This window comes from Lepidochelys kempii, chromosome 8, assembly GCF_965140285.1.
Source record: "Lepidochelys kempii isolate rLepKem1 chromosome 8, rLepKem1.hap1, whole genome shotgun sequence".
NCBI classification, from domain to species: Eukaryota; Metazoa; Chordata; order Testudines; family Cheloniidae; genus Lepidochelys; species Lepidochelys kempii.
Window position 1 is genome coordinate 11,810,601 of NC_136387.1, and position 23,885 is coordinate 11,834,485.

The 23,885-nt window shown below is 37.6% G+C and overlaps 1 protein-coding gene across 4 annotated transcripts in view; it reads left to right on the forward strand.

The window, feature by feature from the left end:
- MACROH2A1 (macroH2A.1 histone) overlaps nucleotides 1–23,885 on the forward strand; it is a 72,304-nt gene that overhangs the window by 23,468 nt on the left and 24,951 nt on the right. For 2 of the 4 annotated variants that reach the window (XM_073355517.2, XM_073355519.1), the window contains exons 3-5: nucleotides 12,349–12,455; nucleotides 14,180–14,377; nucleotides 16,932–17,042. In XM_073355517.2, coding sequence (XP_073211618.1) covers nucleotides 12,349–12,455; nucleotides 14,180–14,377; nucleotides 16,932–17,042 — 416 coding nt within the window. The remainder of the gene's footprint in view (nucleotides 1–12,348; nucleotides 12,456–14,179; nucleotides 14,378–16,931; nucleotides 17,043–23,885) is intronic. The other 2 variants (XM_073355518.2, XM_073355520.1) reach the window with 1 other exon arrangement.

The window sequence follows — 23,885 nt, forward strand, 5'->3', positions numbered from 1 at the left end:
CAAAGTTGGAATCTGGTTGTGAATTTACCCCAAATTTGAGAGTGCCCTGTTGAGTGGTTGGGGATCCAGATCATCATAATGATGAGAGGACCTAACTTTAAGGTTCAGGTCAGAATGTAGGTTCAATTTATGAATCCTCCATTAAAGTTTGAGATGTTCAAACTTGGATTTTTGGTGACATCACAGGGAAAGGGGACAGTTGCATACTTTGTATCTGGATTTCTAGCCAAACTTTCTCAAAGTTTTCAGATCCAGGATTCTGGTCTTGGAAAAACTTCTAATCATTTTCCTTCTCCATCAATGTTCTCGAAGCCCCTCTGAGCTCCAGTGACCCTACCAATTCTCCCCTGGGCTTTACTCTCTCCACAGTAAGAGCCTGTCTAGTCCCCTGAGTTCAGTCAGAAGACTCCAGTCTCTAGGCCTATCAATCCAGCACTTGCTTACTATGAGCACCAACTTCATTTAGAAGAAAAGAAATCACAGTGATGTACCACCAGAAAAACATCCAAAGTAGTAAAATGTGGAGGTTTGCAACTTAACTCAAATGGAGAGAGAGACCAATTGTGGCAGTGATGGCTTAAATATGCTACATCATCACCACTGCACCAATTGTATGAGATGATCAGGACAAAAAAATACTGTTAAACACATTAACATTCACTTTCAGAATAACCTACAAAGATGTACTGACTGCAAAAATTTGTGATTATTATGGCCTCCAAGAAGAGTATCTTTTGATACAGAAAAAATTTGGGGCATGGGAAGGACGATGGGATAAAATCACTTTTTTTATTATTAAAAATCAAAATATTCTCAATCATTAGATCTAGCTTCTTTTTAATCTTAGAGGCAGTGTCTAATAGAAGTGAAGCAGATACTATAGTGTGGAGAATGGTATGAAACTCAGAGAGCAAAGCAGTAAAAATATTATTAGACTTAGCTAGATAAATCTTGACTTTATAGTGGTAAGAACTCTGTTAGGTCAGTGAAATCTTGAGGGTTGGCTTCTGACCTTACTATGGACCAGTGCCTTGCTTTGCCTATATGCTTGCACATTATCTCAGCACACAGATATTCACACCCTCTGTACACAGACACATTCCATGCATCCTCTCTTTCTGCCCCCAGAATTCAGAAACTTTCCCTTTGACATAAGTTGAGCCAAAAACCAGACATTCAGTATGAGGTCATCTGCTTTTCTTTCATTACTCATGCCTTTGGCATTCGCTGTTTCCCCAAACTTAGGGCTTCAATGGGTGTTTGGCCACCTTATTTATTTATTTAATTTGTGTAAATGCAGGTTCATTACATATGCCTGCAAAGGTCAAAGGTTAAACCAAGACCAAGTCTTAAGACATTAGTAGTCTTCTGTACTATGAACCAACTAGGCCAAAACATACTGCTGTACTCGATCAAGTAACGTCTGGCAGCAGTTAGGTTAATCATGTTTGAATACATTTTTTTAAACATATGTAAACTGTTAAGAGTGAGTGTAAACTACTATGGAGAGGACACGCCACTGCAAAAAAAAATTTTTTTTTAGTTTGAGTTAAATAGGAATATGCTAAGTTGAGGGAAAGGAACTGTGCTGTAGGCGGGATCTAAACATTGCACATCAATTTTCATTTAAGCTTGAATTTGCTGTCAAAGTGCCCTAAAAACTGAACTCCTTGTACCTTTTTCAGTGATTAACCTGGAACTTTAAAAAGCCCGACAGTTGAATGATATTGATGCTTGCAAAGAATAATGGAAAGCTTAAGAGTGTAGAAAGGAGAAAAGAGCTGAACAGAAGTTTGAGTCAGATCAGAACGGTTTAAGTGGAAGTGGCTTTTGTGGCCTCAACTTGTATTTTATGTAAACATCAGTCTGTCATCTGCCTCACAAAACTTACAATAACTTGACAGAGTTAACAGTTGTTGCTCAACAAGGCCCAGTTTTGATATAGCCCAGGCGCCAGAGCATGAAGGTTTTTATCACATTCCTAAGAGTATGATTGCCTTGTTGAGGTTAGTGGGTGAACACCAAGGCTTGCACAGAGTAAAAAAAAAAAAAAAATCCCTTTAATAGATTTTCACTCCATCAAATTTCTCTGACTTTGAGTCAAGGTTTGAGAATTGTTTTATAGGAATGTGGGGGTGTGGGGGGAAAGAGTTATTAAATGATTCTACCATTGCTGTTAAGACTAGAGGTTCCATGGGGGATTGAATGGAATATGTAGGGGGAAGAATTCAGGAAACTCTTAACAATCATACTTGATTGGGGTTGATTGGGGTAAAACCTGGAACCATGTAAAACAATTCTGAACTCAGTAAAATGCTGATGGAAGGATTAATTTACAGAAATACAATAAACAGATTCCTTGTCATATACTTGGCTTCATAGCAAAGACGTGTTTTCTCAATGGGATTATACCAACATACACTCTTCTTTGATTTCTCAGTGTTGTTTTTAATTTTCCTTTGGTTAGAAGAGAGGCTTCAAACAGTTTTCAGAAGGCTCTGACTTCTTTCTTGTCGGAAGTCCTTTATTCAAAAATTGGCTTTGTCTCAACATGTCACCTGTTAGCTGTTACAAGCTGAATTTGCAAAGCTATGATTTCATCTCCCTGAAGAGAAGGTGGACAAAAGGCTTCCATACAGCAGAAATCACTTTAGTTCAAGAGACATAAACCAAACAAAGGGAAAAATCGTTCATCCAAAGAACGTGGAGAGCAGGTCCATCAGCCATATTTGCATTTGGAAAGCAAGGCTAGAACCCTGAAAGCCCACCAAATGAAAAGGTTTTGTCATTTAGACCAGAAAAAGCTTTAAAGGAATCACATTCATTAAGGAGAAATAATATTTTGTTGAAGATGAAAATATAGAAACCACCCGCTATCTATCCAGAGGGGAGGGGAATGGAATCAAATGTGTTTTCATCCAGGTCAAACGTTGCTACTCTGCATGGTTCATTTAGCACTTCAGTGACTTGTTTTATTTTAACCTCAGAAAGTCCGTGCTTGTTCCTAAATTCTTTAGACGAGAGCAGAGCAGTGAAACACCATAGTGAAGAAAAGTGTATAAGGCATACATCTGGTTTGTGGCACACACAAATGAAACTAATTCAAGTGAGAATTTTATGAAATGCCCAAGAGGTAAGCAATGTTGAGTTTAGATGAGTGTTCAGAGGCTCATCCCAACCCTCTAGGATGAAAATTCACTCTGAAAATCACTCTAGAACATGCTTTCTGTGAAGATTTCTAATACAACTTGGTTGTGGTTCAGTAGGAAATGCTGAGAGCGCAGCTTTTCCCGTGGTCTTATCTCTGACTTAAGTGCAGAGGTGCACAACCTCTTTTGTTTTCTCTTAAAACTTTTTTTTTTTTCCAACTGAACTTTTAAAAACCTCAATAGGCCAAAAAATTAGTTCAAGTTTTAGGAACAGGTTCAGACCAGTTTTTGTTACCGAAATCCGTTTGCCCAGTTCTAAATTTTGCAAGGGAATTTTTTTCAGTTGATACAAATGATACAGATGCCCATGGACACAGTGTCTTAGCTGGATTGTATTTAAGAGAAATCTTTGCAACTTACAAGACTCCACTTTCTTCCATTTAATTTAAAAATCTTAATGGACAAAATATAAATATAAATCAACCAAACCAACATGTTCACATTACAACTTGTCCCCAAAGCCATTCCACTCTTTTTTGCTTCATAACCAACCATTAAAAACAGAGTCACATGACATCCAAACTGGTGTCTTGCATTACACTTTCCTTCCCTAACAATACATCTTTCTCAGCCTTTCTTTTACTGGAACAATGTTGTTTTTAAATCTGCAACAACAATAACATATTTTTTTTAAAAACGGGGGGTGGGAGGAGGGCGGAACAGAACTGCTAGACCAGGTGTTCTCAACCTTTTTCTTTCTGAGCCTCCCCCCTCCCAACATGCTAAAAAAATTCCACAGCCCACAACAACTGTTTTTGTGCATATCCAGTAGATTAAAAGCCAGGGCCGGTGTTAGGGGGTAGCAAGCAGGGCAATTGCCCAGGGTCTCATGTCACATGGGGCCCCGCAAAACTAATTTGCTCAGGCTTCAGCTTTGGCCCCAGATGGTGGGGCTCGGGCTTCGCCTTTCTGTCCTGGGCTCCAGAGAGTGTCATGCTGGCCCCTCTCTGGTTTATTTTGGTAGACACCCTGAAACCTGCTCACAGCCCCCCAAGGGTGCCCAGACCCCTTGTTGAAAACCAGTGTTCTAGAGATCAATTTTTTAACCTTTATGTTGGTTAACTCTCGATTTTCAGAGGGACTGTGGATGAGAGAGCTCTCCTCGGCATGTGTCCGGGTTGCAGAATCAGTCCCTGAAATGTTAAACCCCACCTGATACTTGTGTTCCTTACTGAAACTTTTTTTTCCAAAATAAATATTTTGATGTGCGATTCTTTTTAGAAGGTGTATCTCAGATGTACACAGGCTATGGCCCTTTACATAAGGGTTGCTATAGTAACTATCCATCTGGAAACAAAATGCTTGAGTAAATAAATGACTAGAATAAAGGTGTTGCACATCTAGCTAAAGCCTCAATCCTGTTTGTTTACCCTTGCTTTTGAAAATTGCTCTAAAACTCTGTTCTTCCGGTTGGGTGAATCTCTGTTTCCATCTCCTTGCCTGTTCAGAGGTTGCGGTCCTCTTTGATTTCTCTGTGTTGATATGCTGCCTTTTAAGGGAGTCCCACCTCTCTGATATTATTCATGTACCAGCCATTAGCAGGTCTGGAAACTGTGCAAGGTGAGCACTACCTATTAATCAACACACAGTAAGTGACTGCCTTGATTGCACTGAAACCTGGGGATGCAGAACATATTTGGTCCTTTGTCCCATTGAAATCTGTGAAATTTGTTAAAAATGTTAGACTCCTTTCTAGCCTTCCCCATAAATTCTGCCTATGGCACTGTTCAAAATGACTGTATTTTTTTTTAAATGGGTATATTCTAATGGGTAGCTTAGTGGGCTGAGCATCAGGTTGGAAAGACCTAGACTCCTTGAAATACGAGGTGTGAAACTGAGCCAGCAGGGTCCACTCGGCTTTTAAGCCCTGTGAGGTGTATAAATTGAGTTTCCTGTAGTTTGTGTGTGGATCTTTCAGATAAGGCCTTAAAAACTGAGGTCATGCCTCTTTTGCATGGACACTAAGGGCTAGATTTTCAAAAAGAGGAGGTCCATCTCTACCTGTGCAATTGCATGCTTAGACTTGCACATGCATTTACCATGGACATGTGCAACACATCTTGCAGAACAACAGTTACGGAAGGTTAGTAACCATTTTTCATATGTGCAAATGGCCAGTTAGGCATCTAAAAATGCTCATTTTTATGCACAAATACCCAATTTATGTGTGTAATCATAGCTGTGCAACATTTTTACATCTTTTATTTTAAAAGTGTGTTGCTAAACATTTAGTGGCACTTTTTGAAAGAGCAGGGTTTTGCCCCAGCATGTCTGTTGAGAAATGTCCTACTTTGGTTGTTAATCTCCTAGTCCCAAAGTAGCAGCAATCCAAGCAGGGCTGTATGTAGTCTGAAGTGCCGTGGGTACACCTCAGGGAATTACGCAATTATGCGCCTGTGTAATTTCCCGCATAAAACGTCTGGCTATGCATTGTCACATAATATTCCTTAGCAGATAAAGACCATGCAAAATGTTGGATCACACTGGGAGTCATGGGACCATTGATCGATTTTTTCCAGAAAATGCCATGACAAAGATCCCACATTGCAAATATACCAGCAAAAGAGAAAGTACAAGATTTTCCTGGACAGGTTTTGGAAGATAGAAGAAAAATCTTTTGCAAAATGTGCAATGTTGTTCTGGACCACCAGAGGAAATTGACAATTGCAAACCAACTCATCCAATCACAGAAGCATTTAAATAGAATGACAAAAAATGCAGCGTGCACTTTCAACACAACCACAATAGCACAACATGAGCACTTAGAGGTTGTCCGTTACTGTATCTTAACATGTGCCGCTTTTTTCCATGTTCTCTGTGTGTGCGCATATGCATATATATATATATATATATATATATATATATATATATATATATATATATTGCGCATATATATCTTCCTACTGTATTTTCTACAACATGCATCTGATGAAGTGGGTTTTAGCCCATGAAAGCTTATGCTCAAATAAATTTGTTAGTCTCTAAGGTGCAACAAGTACTCCTTGTTCTTTCTGCAAACATACTGTTATCTAAGGCAGACCATCCTTTTATATTCCAATTTCTAAACACTTGAATGAAGAATAGTGGTGCAGTTCCAGGATGTTACCGGCTGCAAGAGGCATAACTTACACACGTCTACAAAACTGAGAAATAAACTTGAGGACAAAGTGAAGGATAACTACGTGTCAGTTATATTCAATGAAATGACTGATGACAAGGGCTGCTATGTACTTCACATTTTACTCGCACCTGTGGTGAAAGCCAGTACTCGCACCTGTGGTGAAAGCCAGTACTGGGAAACGGTCTTCCTATCTTGCTGACTTGTTTTCTGCAAGAAGTGCAAATCACAGCACTGTGTCTCAAGCAGTCATTCAAAACTGTGCAAAGTTATCAAATTGTATGTGGTTGTGTTTGACACGGATATGCCGCATACATGAAGAAAACTTACAAAACTGTACTGTCTGTACTGTTTCCTGGTAGCATCCATGTAACATGCTTTGCTCACATAATCAATCTGGTGGGGGAACATTTTTGTAAGCCATTCAAGGATGTCAGCGCATTGGTAAAAGCTTTCTCACAAATGTTCTATGTGGCAGGGGACAGGAAAATGAGGTACTTAAATTACCTCAGGCAGAAAGTTCCCAGTATAACAATGGCACCAGACCCAGTGGCAACTAGATGGAACAGCTGGTTTGCTACTGTTCAGTACCATGAAAAGCACTTTCAATATTATCACAGCTTTGTTAAAGAAGAAATGGAGGTGTGTGACAACTCGGCACCGCATTCATTGCAGGAACTTGAAAGAGTGCTGTCAGATGAAACCCGATGTTTAATGCTGAAGATTGTTTTAACAATGAAATGCGCAAGCCAATCATTGACCTAATGGCTATATTTGAAAGCCAGAGACTGTGCACTCTTTTTGCTGTTCAGAAAATGGACGAACTGCTGTTTTTCCTTGAGAGAGACAATGGTTTCCTCCAAAAACTGAGTGTTAACAATAACCACTAATCAAAGTAGCAAGTTGGTGAACCTGTTTTGTTCAGCTGTTGACAATTCAGCTGAAAAGCTGAAGAAGTACATCAGTGATACTGAGAGTGGGCAGCCCTCAATTAAGTTCCTAAAATGCATAAGGATTTTCAACCCCAGAAGACTTCCTGTAATATCTCATGTGAAGAAGGATTACACCTCAATTCCTGGCTTCAGTGACATTTCAGCAGAGGAGTTTGCTTTGTGTATCGGGAAGGTGGCACCCGACACGATCCAGAGAACTCTACAGTCACGGGAAATTGACATCACCATGTTTTGGTCATCAACAGCCAACCATCTTCCGAGTTTGAAAACATTAGCTTTCAGATACATAAATGCCATAACAAACATAGCTGATGCTGAGTGCAGCAACTCGCTGTATAATCTTGTCTTCTCCTGTCGGAGACATTCTCTTTCAGAAGACAAACTGAAAGAGCTGATGTTCCTTAATTTCAATCTTGGAATTTAAAAAGATTTTATGTTAACAAAAAATCCATTGGTTTAGTCTTATTAATACTTTATTTTATTTTATTTTTTACTTACTGTGCTAATATTTTGGTAAGCAGTATGAGAGAAGAACCCAATATAACTGCACAATAATTTTGTTACATTGCACAGTACTTGAGGTACCTCAAGGACTCAGAATTCTTTTAATTGTTTTTTGTATTGCACTTGGACTTTGAAAAGATGTGAGAATTTGAAGTACTGCAGAAAAGGGGTAATTTTGCTGAAATTATAAAAAAAACTAACCTCAATTTAACAAGTCCTCATTTCACAACTTTAGTTTTAAAAATCACACCCACTGGGTCACATTTTTTTTGTTCAAGGAATACAAAAGCCCTACAGTAGATTCCGTGATAGTGCACTTTTGTCAGTTACAAAATTTGAGTAATTAAAGAGATTTATTCCACTATCTCCAGGTTACCATGTGAGATAGACCTATCCTAAAAGTTCAGATGCAAACTGGATAGTTAACTTCCAACCCAGAGTTCAGAGATGTGTGTAATTTTTCCTATGGAGAGAAGACCAGATTTTTATTTCACTTAAATCATGTAAAACGTTGAAACCTTACAATTTACAATTGGTGTAAAACTGATGTTAGAGGAGAATGACTCCAGCCAAATTATTAGGGTCCAAGAAAGATTTTGAACCTTCTTGACCCCAAAAGTTTGGAGGTGATGTGATCTGGAGGGTTGATTTGGATCTGGCTTAAGTACTATCTTTACTAGATAAGTTCTGTTGCTTGTGCTGGTTACATTTATAATATTGATAATGCTTAAATTAAATGCGGGAGGGGAGGGCAGAGAGGGCATCAGTGCTTGAGAAGGAACATGTGCTTGCAGCTTACTTTTGCTGGGCTGTGGGTCATTTCGATGCACTGGCAGCTTGTTGGATTCTTGTTGGAGTGATGGCAGAGGAGTAGGGAGAAGCAAAAAGAAAAGATTTCCCCCTCTCCCTTTGTGGCCCTCTGCTCCAAAGCAAAGCTTTCTCCTTGCCTTTAGTGCCTGAAAAGGAAGTGGGTTACCTCAACTTCCCTAAAGGACCATTAGAAAACTGTAATTTCAAAATGAGTTTCCTGTCCAAGGAAGAGAGCTTAGCACTTACAAGAACAGTTCTCCACTATAGGAGGCAGACATTTTAGTTTTATGAGGAACAAATAAAACATTCCTCCATGCTTTACAGGCATAACACTTTCTTAGGCTCTTTCGTTACAAAATGACCTGTCTACATAGTTACGCTGATCAGATGCAGAGAATAACATGACACAAGTGTTAGCAGTGGCTGATGTTGTAAAGAGATGGGGGGGGGGGCAGGGGAAGGGAGGGCAAACAAAAAGTAGCACACTGTTACAACCAATTCCCCCCTTACCTTTCAGCCAGCACTAAACCCTCACACATAAGGATCACAATGCCTGGATTGAGGTGTTTCAGTTCTTTATTACAGTGGTGCAGTCCTCCCAAAAGCAGTGGGGATGCACTGGGTGTTACTTAGAGCAGAATCTGTCCCTTGGAACTTAACACATTTCAAACATCTACTGCGATATTAGAATTCTGTAGTGATGCTGCTAAGCATTGTATGTCTGAACTTTGGGTCATGGTGAGTGAATGACAAGAGGGTTATGCAGGTTTTAGTCTGCTCTATGGAGGTTTGGGAGATGCCTTATCCTACTAGTTCTGATTTTTTTTTAACAGATTTGTTGTTTGTATGAAATATATTAATTAATATTGAAAGACCAAACCCAAGCCCAAGGACATGAATGTTCTTTCTCTGTGCCACACTCAAGTTGTCTACCCTTTAAGAACATGAGGATATTGAAAGCTTGCTGAAGTCCTTGATGAAACTGAATTGTAATACAGACAGAAGCAGCTATGAGTTTTCCAATATGTGTCAAAATTGGCTTTTTATGGGAGTTGTGATTAAAAGTAGCCTTAGAGTCATATTAAAATCAGTATAATATAAAGCCATGGACTGTGGCTATATAGCGTTGCTTTCTCAAGATTTACAGTGTTAGAGGAAAGTGATCTGATGTGAGCTTTGATATATTTTTTAAATCATCTTTTTTTCATTTCCAGCCTACTGTCTTTATTCCCTTCCACTTGTCCATTAAAGCAAGTTTATGCATCAGCTTTCATTGTGTATTCAGTTCATTTGTTAGCAGGGTGGAATGATTTCAATTACCTGTTTTAATTTTGTTTTGCATTTGTACGTTTTAGTAATTTTCCTAAGGAAAGATTGATTCTCATTAGTTGGAGACCATAAAAACTTGTTGTTTGCAACTAAATATAGCCTTTATACTAAATTTGGTGCTTGTTTTTGCTAACCAGGAGGATACACTCTATTTATATACATTTGTTTAAGCAAATGTATATCTTAACTTGCCTTTACCTTTATTCAGAGTCTTAATTTTTACATTTCGTATTATGTTAGAAAATGGTGAATGATGCATTATTTATTTACCAGGTGAAGACTTAATTTTTTTTACTTGTGATTTGTGTCCAACTCTGTGTATGGAAATACAAATTAAATTAAAATACACAAAAACAGCATTTTAATTTTTTTATTAAATAAATCTCCCTTAAAATGCTGTATACATGAGAAAAAATATCAAAGTTTATGAAAACATGTTTTGGGTTTTAAAACTAACTGATTTATTAAACAAAGGAAGTATTATCTGTACTTAATGAATTGAACTAGTTATTTCTGGTCACCACATTCTTCAAGATTTTAGTGCTAGTAGGTGTCATTCTCTTACACCTACTCTTTATTCATAGTTTTGGAAGGGGAAAACAACTTTCCTGCCTTTTCAACACCCAATTGATTTCTTAACTTTGAATGAACTAGTCATTGAGTCGAGCTAGGTGAACAAACTAAAATGAAGAAAATGTTCTCACTGTACCTGTAGAAAAGGTTACTGCTGTCAAAAACTGGTTTAGCACTTCAACAAACACTGGTTCCAGGTTAGCGATTGACTTCCACCAGTTCAGTGGTTTGACTTTATTTTACTTAAATCATTGATTTTTATCCATCTTGGTTGTTGAAAGAAAGAGTCAGGTACAGTAGCCCTGATGCTCAGACATTTTCCTTAATTTCTCCTTTTCAAAGATTACCACTCACAGGTTTGCAAAACTAATGATCCAAAAGCAGTAGAGAAATAGTGTCTTTTGTCTCCCTCTGTACAGACAATCTAAAAGTGAGCAATGGTATTTGAATGCGGAGCCAGATAAACATGAGCATGTTGCTGTAATTTCTGTATTTGTGCCCCATACTCTCTATTTTAATTACTTCTGGTTCCCTTACATTTTTTGCCTGAGGCTTGTTGAGCTGAAGATAGATAAGTTAGCGGATAAAGCACTGGCCTTTCATATTATAGACAGTTACACAGAAACAAGTTAATCCCCCCCTAATTCAAATCAAGAAACCATCATACATGCTATAGCTAAGTACAATTTGACATGATTGGAAATCTTTTCTCAGGAGATAATCTACTAGGAGTGAACAAGCTTGACGTGTCAATTACCTCTCCTCTAGGAGGGAAACCTTTCCTTGAAGCGCCAAAAATCATTAAGTCGCTGCCGCAGCAAAGAGATTTTGCACTTTTGCCTGCTTGTCTATAACCTAACTTAAATGTCTGTATGCCTGCCTAATGGCACTACAAATGAGAAACACAGAATAAACATCTCATTCAACTATGAAAAAAATGTAGGAGGAAGAAAAGCCATCACCCAGGCTGGTGCTGAGTGCAGCAAAAAGTTCTAATTTTATGTGCATACAGTACTTTGAAGTCTGGCAATAACAAAATCCTAGAAAATGTACAAAAAGTTAGTTCTGGGAACTCAAAAAACGGTCAATCAAGGTTTCTGATTTAGGAGGACATGAAACATAAATATAGTTCAGATAGTAGGACTTCAAACAGGCATTTAATCTTCACTGGCATAAATATTAAAGGTTTCAGAGTAGCAGCCGTGTTAGTCTGTATTCGCAAAAAGAAAAGGAGTACTTGTGGCACCTTAAAGCTTATGCTCAAATTTGTTAGTCTCTAAGGTGCCATAAATATTAAGAGACAGTGAGAACTGTTGCACTTGGTTTCTCATGAGACAGTATTTTAGCACAGTTTAAAACAAGTTCGGCTTGTTCTCTCTTACATGAGTGCAAATTAGGAAAAACTCCATTGGGTTCAGTGGAATTACATGAGTGTAAAATTAAGAAAAGATCTGAATCCAGCCCTTTGAGTTTCACTAATCTCAAATCTACAGCGTACATTGCTACATGTTCACAGATCTGTAAGCGCAGTAATGGATTTTGTGAAACTTTCAGTGCTGTGCCTCCAAGATTAGAGTCCATCCTCAACCATTTATATTGCATTCCCTGACCAAATGAGGCAAATAGTTCTCAAAAGGTACTACATAATGCTTTAATATTTGTTTATACGCAATGTTGTTGTAGCCATGTCGGTCCCAGGATATTAGAGAGACAAGATGGGTCAGGTAAGATCTTCTATTGGACCAACTTTTGTTTGACTGTTTGAGAATTGACATCTTATAGCCCTGTTCACCAAACACCCATTGGCTTTTAACTATCATATTTTAATTAAGAAGGGTTTATTTTCCCCCAGCGGAAATTCTTGAATTGGCTGGAAATGCAGCAAGGGACAACAAGAAGGGTCGAGTCACTCCTAGACACATCCTGTTGGCTGTAGCAAATGATGAAGAATTAAATCAGGTAAGAAAAGTCTCCATTATGTGAAGGCCAGGATTTCTTTTAGGGTTTCTTAAATTATCCTTCCATATTACTGAATTGTAATTCAAGACCTCTGCTTCTGAGCAGAGCAGGCCACTGGGAAGCAGTTCATTCATTCATTCATTATGGTAACTAGTTAAAGTACTCAGCTTAATTACATGTTTCAGGGAATAAAATGCGCAATGCATAGGCGATACAACACAACCGTTGCCTCCTCTGAGACACCAAGGTAAAGCCTCCTAGGAAACTGAGTCCGTCAATTCCTTTGAGTTGATATTCCTGTATGTATTCTGGTTATGTATATCTATCTTTTTTGTCCTAAAACTTTCTTAACCCATTGGGGCCAGACTTCAGGAGTAAGAGGGCTGGATTTTTTTAGATAGTCAAATAAATTCAGACATAACTAGTATTTGTTTGTCATTTATTTGCATTGGAATCACATCACCCAGAGCACCTGCCAGGATCACAGTTCATTGTATTAAGTCCTGTACAAACACATAATAAGAAAAATTCCCTGCTGCAGTCCAGTGTTCCACTAGCTGAAAAAACAATCTACTCCAGCCATCCTCACTACATGGTTTAGAAATCCCATAATATTGCCCTGTTCATCATTCCTTTTGTGAGTCAGGGGCCTTACCTTATAGATCCTGAGCTGTAATCAAGGAGCACTCGGCGCAGTTCAAGATGGGAAATGCAACAGGGGCTTTAAGTCACTAATTCAGGAGAAATCTTGATGCTGGTCTGGTGCAGGACACTAACTGGAGCGTGGAGTTAAGGTTGTCTTTAGAATATGCAACTGGATATATTTCCCAAGTACTTTTAGTTAATAGCATGCATGGACTCTGAGTGTATTTGAATATATATCTACCTCAGTGGTTCTCAGACTGTGGGTTGGGACCCCAGAGTGGGTTATGACCCCATTTTAATGGGGACCCTAGAGCCAGCGTTAGACTTGCTGGGACCAAAACCCGAGCTCCACCCCCACCCAGGACAGTGGGGCTTGGGTTGTGGCCCCCTCCACTCCCCCCAGGTCATGTAGTAACCTTTGGCAGAAGGGGGTCGCGGTGCAATGAAGTTTGAGAACCCCTGATTTCTACCTTCTCTTAACTGTTCTATTTCTGTGTTTTAAAGGCTTAGATTCTTTTTAACTGTAACATTTCTGGACACACGCACACGCACACACGCACACGCACCCACCCCTTCACTTGAAGTTTCATGTCTGTTAATTTCTTTAGTTTTTAAAGATTCAAGGAAGTGCAGAGTTTAAGAGCTCCATACTCATGCCTCCCCCGGCACTCCCTGCAATGTGAAGCTTCGGGGCTCCCTCTCAAACACACACTGCCCTGCAAAGCTCCTGAGTCCACAGATATGACTACCCTATTTTTTCTCTCATCTATTGCTGAATAATTTAGTCTTCATTACACACATTTGACAGCATAGATGAAAAATTAATTGTTTGTGAGCACAAAAGACCTCCGGGATGCATAGCAACATGCAAGGATCTGTGCATTTTCTGGCTAAATTGTTCAGTTTAAATTCATGTTGTGTGGAAAGGGTTTCTTTTCTTCACAGATATTTATTGAGCTATATAAAGACATAATTAGGAATAGACAATACAGAATACAGTGCATATTAATAAATACTGTTCGCTCTTTATCACTGTGTAAATGCTGGATTTCATTATTTGCTACTTTATTTGCGTTTAGCTATTGAAAGGTGTCACCATAGCCAGTGGTGGTGTATTACCAAATATTCACCCAGAGCTGCTCGCAAAGAAGCGGGGGTCTAAAGGAAAACTGGAAGCCATCATCACTCCACCCCCAGCTAAGAAGGCAAAGTCCCCATCACAGAAAAAGACTGTATCAAAGAAAGCAGGAGGCAAGAAAGGATCAAGGAAGTCCAAGGTAATCTGTATATATCAAACCTGAAACGTGCAATGCAGGAGCTGCTAAAAACTGGAGAATCGGAGAGACCTAGATGTGTATATATATACAGTATAGACCTATATAGTAAATATCCTAAAGGATATTTTCCAGTTCAGGGTGTGATTGGGGAGCAGTTTCAATAGTAACATAAACCGTTACCAAAGTTCAAATAACAGCCCTCTCCTCAAGGTGTCTCAAAGCATGAAAGTCAGTCAAACTGGCACATCTGCTGTGAGTATTGCATCCCCTGTGTGGAGGCAGTTTCTGTATGACTGAGGAGCTGGAGGTTGTAACTGTGGCATGGCAGGATTGTGGCTAGCCTATCGATGAACCAAACAGATCCAAAAATCTCACATAGCCGCTATAGTGGCAGCTGTGCAGTGGTTGCGCGGGTGCCTGTGCTCTGCCACTGGGTGAGAGGGGCAATTTAAATTTACTTGGATTTCACATGGGGTATCCGCATGTGGCACTGAGAAAACGAGGATTTGGATAATTCTATCATAACTAAAATCACATTAGAACAATATCATTTTTCCTTCAGTTGCAAATATTAAGAAAAAGTATAACATTTTAGTTTGCTGATTTTATTAGTCAAGCATTTTTTTAAAAAGTAGATTTAATAATTTCTTCTCATTTAATAAATTTGCTGAAATTCAGCAATGGCTTTTGTTATCTCTTTGAACTGAAGACAGGATTCTACCAGAGCAGGTAGTTTGATCTCTTTCTGCATGGAGAAGTCATGATATTCAGCTTGCCTAAATACAGATTCTTCAGCAGAAGAGTGCCATAAATTTTTTTTTTTATTCCACATTTTTAGGTTGCTGTAATGAGACTCTTCTGAATTTTGAGCTGGAGACTTCTTTAATTCCTAAATACTAAATGTACTTCATTCGAAATTTGAAGAGAGAAAAAAGTGTGGGGGGGGGGGAATGGACGGCATCCAATCATGATAAATGTCTTGTAGTAAAATAGGGAAATTCATTTTTGAACTTTTTTTTACTAGAGTTTCCATTTATAGAGGTTAGGAATTTCTTTCTAATTCATGTGCTTACATGCAAGCTTTAGTGTGTGAAAAAAATTGTGGAAAATTACACATGCAAAATTCTGGGTGCAAAAACGTTCACAGGCATTTAATGTGCTGCATTTGAAAATGTTGCCTTTTCTGGTCAACAAAGACAATACCTTTGTCTTGAGCTCTCCATTCTGAGGTCCTAATTATTTTCCTGATTTTACAGTTACTTTTTGAACTCTTGAATTTTCTCTCTCCTTGTAGAACACATAGTAGGTGGCATTTGGAGTGCAGAGCTTCTAATAACCTTGCACTAATAATTTCCCTAAATCTGGATATTTTTTTTCTTTCTTGATTACAAAAGCAGGAAGTCTGTTGTGGGGTTCTGTTTTTCTTTCACACAATAAACTTCATTGTCTGCTTATTATACTAATATTTGGCTAATAATAAACTCCAGGGGAATTGAAATAGGAGGCATGAAAATCTAATTTTCGAAACATTTGTATAATGTAAAGTATGGTTACACTTCCTAGAAACACAAATATACTCCTGCATCTTCACCACCTTATTTGTTTACTCACACGCTATGTTACCTATACTTTTGGGGGGAATATAACACAACAGTAGCTTTGCTTTAATGTCCCAAGTAGAGGTTTGATTCACAGACATGTTATTGAGGCAATACATATTTATGCTAAATGACGATTATTATTATTTTATTTTATTTCAAATTAAAATATTCCTACCTCTCAGTTGGCAGCAGTTGAGCTAGTTGCTACAGCAGTTGTTTCACTGCCATGACTGACATCCCTTCAAAATGATACAGTTCTAATTTATATCCAACAATTTGATGCAGGCCAAACCTGTGGTGTTCTAGTTAAATAATCCAGTTAAATGGATGGAATAAATTTAATTTAATTTTAATTTTACTGAGTAATGGAAGATGACTGGGGCCAGGTTTGAAAAACAGAATTTTTCAGCTAGGGCCTACAGCACCTCTATTAGGCATACAGCATAATGGAATAATTTATTTATATTATTTACAGTAACAGCCAAATTTTAAAATAGGTACCTAAAAACACAGTTGTGAAATTTGCAAGTGACCACTTTCATGCACAGATACAAGATTTCGTGTCTGAAGAAGGCTCTTAGGAATGCCAAGAATGTCCACTTGCAAATGGGTACATTGCCCCTTTGCATTTGCATTTTTAAAAAATCGTTGAAAATATTTTGGGAAATTTTAGAAGACGAGTGAATTCTCTAATGTGTGTGGTTTCATAGGCAAGAGGGGACCTCGGACATCCAAACATTGAGGTCATTTCTCCTCTGGATGTGTATGTGTAGCTGCCTTTATTAACATTAATCAGTCACATATGTGACTAAAGGTCAGACTCCAATACCATTGTTTGTATTCGTTGTTTATAGCATAATAAATATGGCTACGTGTATTGCATGTCATATTATCAGTATTATTGAACCATATTTCTCAGCCTCTGGTTAACTAATTAACTATATTTTTACAAGAAGAAGCAGGGAGAAGTCAGCAAATCAGCAAGTGCTGACAGTACAACAGAAGGAACTCCTGCAGATGGATTCACAGTCTTGTCCACCAAAAGTCTTTTCCTTGGCCAGAAGGTATGTCTAGGCATTTTATAAGCCAATACCTATCTTGAAGTTTTGCTTAAGAGATACACCCCAAAAAGGCCTGTGCTTGACTAGCATTCACCCAGTCTTGTAGTTCATCTGCACGTGCATTACAGAGCTGATTTGGATAAGTCTTTTTTAACAAAGAAATCACCTGAAACTGGTTTTGAAAACTTTATTTTTAATAAATGGGTCTTCATGTGCGTAATTAACCAAACATTCTGATGCAGTGAAATTTTGCTTGCTGTGAAACTTTCCACATTTTTTATTAGACGGCATAATTATTACAGCTAAGCTTCTCCCAGTGATGACATTTTGCTGAGGACAAAATGGCTTTACAAAAGGACAGCCTGCTCTATTGCCAATATAAATGATTTGCTGGCTTCTATCAAAACCTATTTAAAATATTTATTTCTAATAGATCTTTTTTTTTTTTTACAAAAACTAATAACATACAATAACGAATGACGCTTTTACAAAAAGCCATTTATCAACAGTTGTATTTACCCTGTGAGCATATTTTGAGAGTTGGGTGTGTTAGGGTTTTAATGCTAAAATAGCACTTTAAAGAGACATTGTTAATTCAAGAAATGAACCTGGTCTCTTTTCTTGAAACCAGCCTTTAACTTATGTGATATGCTATTTTGAAGTAATACTGCATCTTTCTTTTATCATTCAGTGGCTAAATCATTGTATTGTAAATTGAAAGTGACGAACCATTTTTGTCCCATCGTGGAATGTCTCCTTTAACTCATTTTTATTTCATATCGAGACTGTACTCCATTTATTGTTGCACAGCTTGTCTGCTAAGTTCATTATGCATGCAAATAACTTTATTTTATTTGCTGCAAAGGGTTTCTGTATTTTACATGCAGTTTACACTTGCAGTCAGATTGTCATTTGAAGGGGAGAGATTGGCTGCTTCCCCTGGAATCTTTCTGAAAATATTCAAATTTTAAGACACTTTGATTAGTTAAAATCCAAAGTTTATAAACTCAATATTCTCTTTACGGAGCAACCAAATTAAGGCTTTTGGAATTGATTTGGCATTCTTTTTGTTCAAAATAGGAATTAACGTCATGGTATCACAGACCTGACCCTGATGGCCACGTAGCCAGTAGGATTTTGCTATCCATTTCAATGAGAGAAAGCTCTTTGGGGCAGGGACAGGTTTTGTTTGCTGTTTGTAGAGCAACTATCACAGTGGGGTCTTGATCCAGACAGGGTCTCTTAAGTGATAACAATAATACAAATAATTAATAATAAGCAGCTCTGAGTCCTAGTTTTTCTTTGATATGAATCACAAATATAATAGGTTTACCTTGCAGAGTTTACCTTCCTTTGTCCCCTTAACAGTGAGGGATTTCTAATCTTATGTTGGTGAAAGAGTGCAACCTAGCAACACCATAGAACTCTAGACAACTGGTTCCTTATTCACGTGGAACACAGCTCCCTGAGGGGTGTATTGTCATTCGGTGTCCATGCAGCCATGCTCCTTTCTCCCTCTGAGCAGCTTTAACTCCTAGACAGAACTGCTCATTGCTACATCTTAGATTCTCCTGCCCAGTGCTACTGGTTTTAGCTCCTCTCTACCCATGCAAGTGAAAGGGAGTATCTGTTTCACTTTGTGTGCAAATCTAAGTTACATTAAAAAATCATGCCTATGTAAGGTAAACACAAATCCTGTATGAAGGAGCTGTTTCCCAGTGGCTGTATTTGATGAGGCAGATCGTGGTCACATTGATATTAGTGGGAGTTTGCTTGTCTCATATTTGTAACAGCACACGTAAAGGGGAAAAAATGCAAACGTGATGCAAATTACACCTCCTATGAAGAAAAACCCAGGTAAAATGTGCACTTCTGCTGATGTAGAGAGGATACATGTTGATATACATCACCTAGCTATTAAAGGCCATATTCTGTTTTTGCCCCATACTGGGAACTGTTGTTATAGTCAGTGAGCGCTCAGTGCAGAAATCAAGGTTATAAAATACCATATCGTTAATGAATCTAAGAATTCCCTAAATCCTACTCTCCATCTTTATTAGGTTAAAAAATAGAGAGCATTCTTACCTTACACAACGTGACAAATAATAAATCTGTTACCGTGGTAATATTTTTCCTAGAAAAAACATTTTTAAGGACTAATTTGATTTTTCATGGATTCCTTTTAAGCCTGAAAACATGGAAAGCTTAGAAGGCAAAGATCTCACTGCATTGTAGTGTATAAGAGGTGATATCTTTGAATGCGTGCATTTAATAAGAACACAGGATAAAATAGTTAGTTTGTTTTGTCAGCTCATGGTTTAGGAATATTTTCAGAAGCATTCCCCAGAAGTTATTTTTCAGCAGCTCAACATGCCTCAGTGTATTTTCCTAATGATCCAACATAGTGTATTTTTTTCTATATTGAGAAAAAACAAGGGCAGAACATTGGGCCTGATCTGTGGTTGCTGAGTACCTCAGATGAAGTGCTTAGCACCCTCAACACCCACAGATGCAGTGGGAGGTAACCACCCTTTTTGCCTCCTAGGTTATAGGCCCATTCTGCACAGGCTCGGTTGAATAAGAAAGGCTCATGGGTGTTACAGTATGTCTGTTGCTAAGATACTTACTGTACTAAAGAGGGCAAGCAGGTTAACAGACTGGAAACTAATTGTTATTGTTAATGATGTTTGTCTTGACCCATTGAAATTTTCAAACAATTCCTTTCATTATTCTGAAAATTTTACAAATTACTTATAAATTTTGAGTGCATTATCTTGGAATCAATTAAATGCTTTTAAGTCATTTCTACATGCAACTGCGGTTTAAAAGGACCTTCTTGATTTAAAACATTTATCTAAAGCATTAAGTCAGATACTGTGTTTCCGGAAAGAATCTAAAGTTTTGTTATTGGAGGTGGGGGAGGGTATGTTTGTTTTTTAAATCGGAGTCTAATGATATTAATTAAATTTTCTAGGTCTTCTTGGCACAGCAGATATTTATTTTAAATGACTAATGTAGCCCAACAATGTGATGAGCACTGTAATTCTTAGAAATTCCCACTGTACAGTATTTTCAGAGTGTGGGGGAGGGAGAAAGTGCCTTTTTTTTTTTTTTTTTTTTTTTTTTAAGGCAGTTAAGAGTCATGGAAAGTTACTGGGAAGGAAAGGGAGGACCTGGTTTTGCTTTCTTCAGCACTACTTTGCTCTTTCAGAATTGTGGAATTTTGTGCAAAAGTTAAATTATTCATAGCTCTCAGAATGCAGTTACCCTCATACTTAGAGGAGACAATGGGTTCAGGGGGTTAGTAAAGGGGGACTGAGAGTTATGATTCCTGGGTTCTAATTCTGACTGTGCCATTGACATACTGTAAATCATTTCATCTTTTGGTATGTGTTTCCCCATCTGTAAAATGGAGATATATGCATATATTCCTCACAGAGATGATAGCAGGCTTAATGCACTAATGCTTATAAGCATTTTGTGATGGAGACCATTCTTCCTTAAATATTGATTGATTTTTTTAGTTTGTTTCAGGTTTCAGAGTAACAGCCATGTTCATCTGTATTCGCAAAAAGAAAAGGAGTACTTGTGGCACGTGAGAGACTAACCAATTTATTTGAGCATAAGCTTTCGTGAGCATCCGATGAAGTGAGCTGTAGCTCACAAAAGCTTATGCTCAAATAAATTGGTTAGTCTCTAACGTGCCACAAGTACTCCTTTTCTTTTAGTTTTTCAAGCAACCTTCCATTGCTCTGGGTGCTCTTACAAAAATGTGATGCTTTGAATGTTTATATTGCAAACAGATAACGGTTACGGCCTCTTAGATATTAATTTTATTCACTGTAATAAGAACAAGCACTATAAATAATAAATAAGAATAACAGGCCCAAAAGATAACTACTCTTCCCTAAAATAGACCTATAATCAATAACCTTCAAATGACCCTTCTCCTCCCTGAATGCCTCTACAAGCACGTTCACTAGATCTGCAAATCTGGACTGTGGCAGACTTAAGGGGAAGCAAGGAAGTAATCCTATACTTTCTACCATGTCATCCATGATGCCTTAATGGGAAAAATCACTTTTCCTGGCTCCACTTTTGGAGGAAGGAAAGGGTTTACTTGCAAGAACTGGCTTCTGTCACTGCAATATCCCCCGAAGATTTAATTACTGAGAACGTTGTAGCACACAGAGCAGGTTTGGGTACAGTCCATTTCTAAAATGTATTGTTGATTTTTGAACAAAATCTTTAAGCAGCCGTATTAAGCTTCACTTAAATTCAGAGGTTTTGAGAAATTGTGTTGCTGCCATTTTCCATGGGGGAAATCCCCCTTCATTTATTAAAACATGTAGATACCTAGTTATTAATGTTTTACAAACCTTAATCTAATAATCTAGTTGATTTTAAAATTACTGTTGCGGTCTACAAAAGATGCCTTTGTGGCAACCGAGGATTATTAAAATATTCTATAAATTAACTAAAAGCACCTTTAGTTAATTTATAGAATATTTTAATAATCCTATTATAATATTATAATTTAATTACATAATTTAATTTAATATAATATTATAATAATTTCATAATCCTGTTAGCACCAACACTTGTTTTTCTGGAATTGTTGACCAGTTGCTGGATTGGAAAACTTTAGTGGTAAGCATCTGGGTCTGGCTTTTCAAAGAGGCTTCAACTTCGCATGAAATAGGCATCCCAGTTTTCTGTGTGCAAATTAAATTGCTAGATAATTACTCAGTCCTTACCAGGCAAAACACCAAAGAATTCAAAGGTAGTTTTGCCTGCAGTAAAGACTGAAAGGGTTGGCCAAATAATAATACTTAGCACTTCTGTGGCACTTAACATTTTCTAAGTACGCTTTAACTAATTCATCCACTTAAATGTTAACTAATTAGAGGCCTACCCAGTGTTGTACACGCAAGTGCAATTTGTGTCTCTTTTTAACAATGTGGTCCTTTAGGGATCAGTCCTCTTCTCTTGCCTGATATACAAACTTGTATAATATGATGCATGCTTGCATATTGGGCAGTAAAATCGAGCCTTTAGTCATCAGGATTTAATTCTCAATGAAAGCTTTCAATTTATATTGTAAATATGTGACAGATACATAACTGCACAATAAATGCGTAATTCAACAAAAAGTGTCTAATTGCTGCACAGTAAAAAGGCAGCACAAGACTATGGATGATGGGTCTTTTGTAGGTGGATTTTTTATAGTTAAATTGGGACATACAATAATAACTAACGTAAATGCATGAATACCAAGGGTTCCAAAACTGAAAAACCAAAATGGTCTGGAGTTAATAAAAATGAGGGGAAAACCCACAGAAATCTGGGAACTAGGGAACAAAAAGAGTTAACTTTAAAATGAAACAAATAAATATGTTCAGGCCTCTATTACAATTTAAATCCAATATGGTCAGCTTTTTATTTCAGTGCACACAAAGTTTTTTTTCAGTATTGGTTTGGTTTGATTTAAAAAGAAAAAACAGCAGTTGCTTGTAGTCAGACTCAAGACTCAAACTGGATTATGTGAAAAGTCAGTAACGAGATGTGTGAAATATTACTGGGTTCAAATTCTATTTGAAAGTCAAACTTTTCCACATTTCATTACAAAATAAAAAATGGGCCCATATTTGCACAAATGTTCAAGTATGCTAATTTTTGGAACTAAAATGGGCCCATTTTTTTGAGTGACGATTGCTTACAGGTTAATTATGCAAACAGTTATGCATTGGCAAGTTTTTAAAAGCAAAATTTCTGTTTGTGTGCATAATCACATGAAATGAAATGGTGACAATTTTTGTTGGAAACTCCACAGAAAAAATTATAAATTTTGCACATCTCTAGGAATGACCTGTTGACTTTACTAGCATCTAGATCATACATTACACAAAACCAGTTGTCCAGTGTATCGACACATTTATATTCTCTCTCAGTAAATTAACTCACACGCAGGAAGGAGATGTACAGTTAAAATTAACGTGGATTAAAATACAACAGACCAAATTTAGCAATCAGTGGAAGTAATCTCAGGGTCTCGATATACTTGATTACACTGAAATGTTATACTTCATAGGTCTGATCCAAAGCCCATTGAATTCAAAAGGAATCTTTCCATTGACTGCAGTGGGCTTTAGATCAGGGCTTACCTGAGTGAATGAAAAATTTGTCTTTCATTTTTTTATCTCTAAATATTTGATAGAAATTTAGCATTAGCTCATATACTTACTTGAGTGGCCTTCTGTACTTGCATAGTCAGACACTGAAAAAGACACTTTAGGTGCACCATGCTAATCACATCTATAGGCATAATTATAATGTGTATATATCTGCTTATTCTCACTGTTGTGCTCTATAAAAGGGATTAGGGAGATTACAAGTAAAAACATTATTGAATCCTATTTTTAAAACATTTGAGTTAGTTTGGTGCTTATGATATCAAAGACTTCACAACACTGGCTACAACTAGGGAACAGTGTAGCTAAGCACAGTTTTAAACTTCTCCACACAGTTTTGTCCAAGTGCTGTCTTCACTAGACTCTTGCTGTACCAGGGTGGGTATGTCAAGAGCAGAGTCTGACATTCCATGTTCAATTGTCCCAGACTACAGAGTAGTTTGTGATATAGATTAGAGACTCCCAAACTTGCGCTCAGAAGTGAACAAACTGCACTAATAGTGTGTCACTGAGCACTTTTTTACAAATATGTTCTTACTGGTATGGTATTGTAACCTTAATTCTTCTTTGAGTAGTATACCTAGGGTGCTCTACTTCAGGTGTGCATGTGCCTCTCGAGCCCTTGATTGGAGATTTTCCATTAGCAGTATCCGAT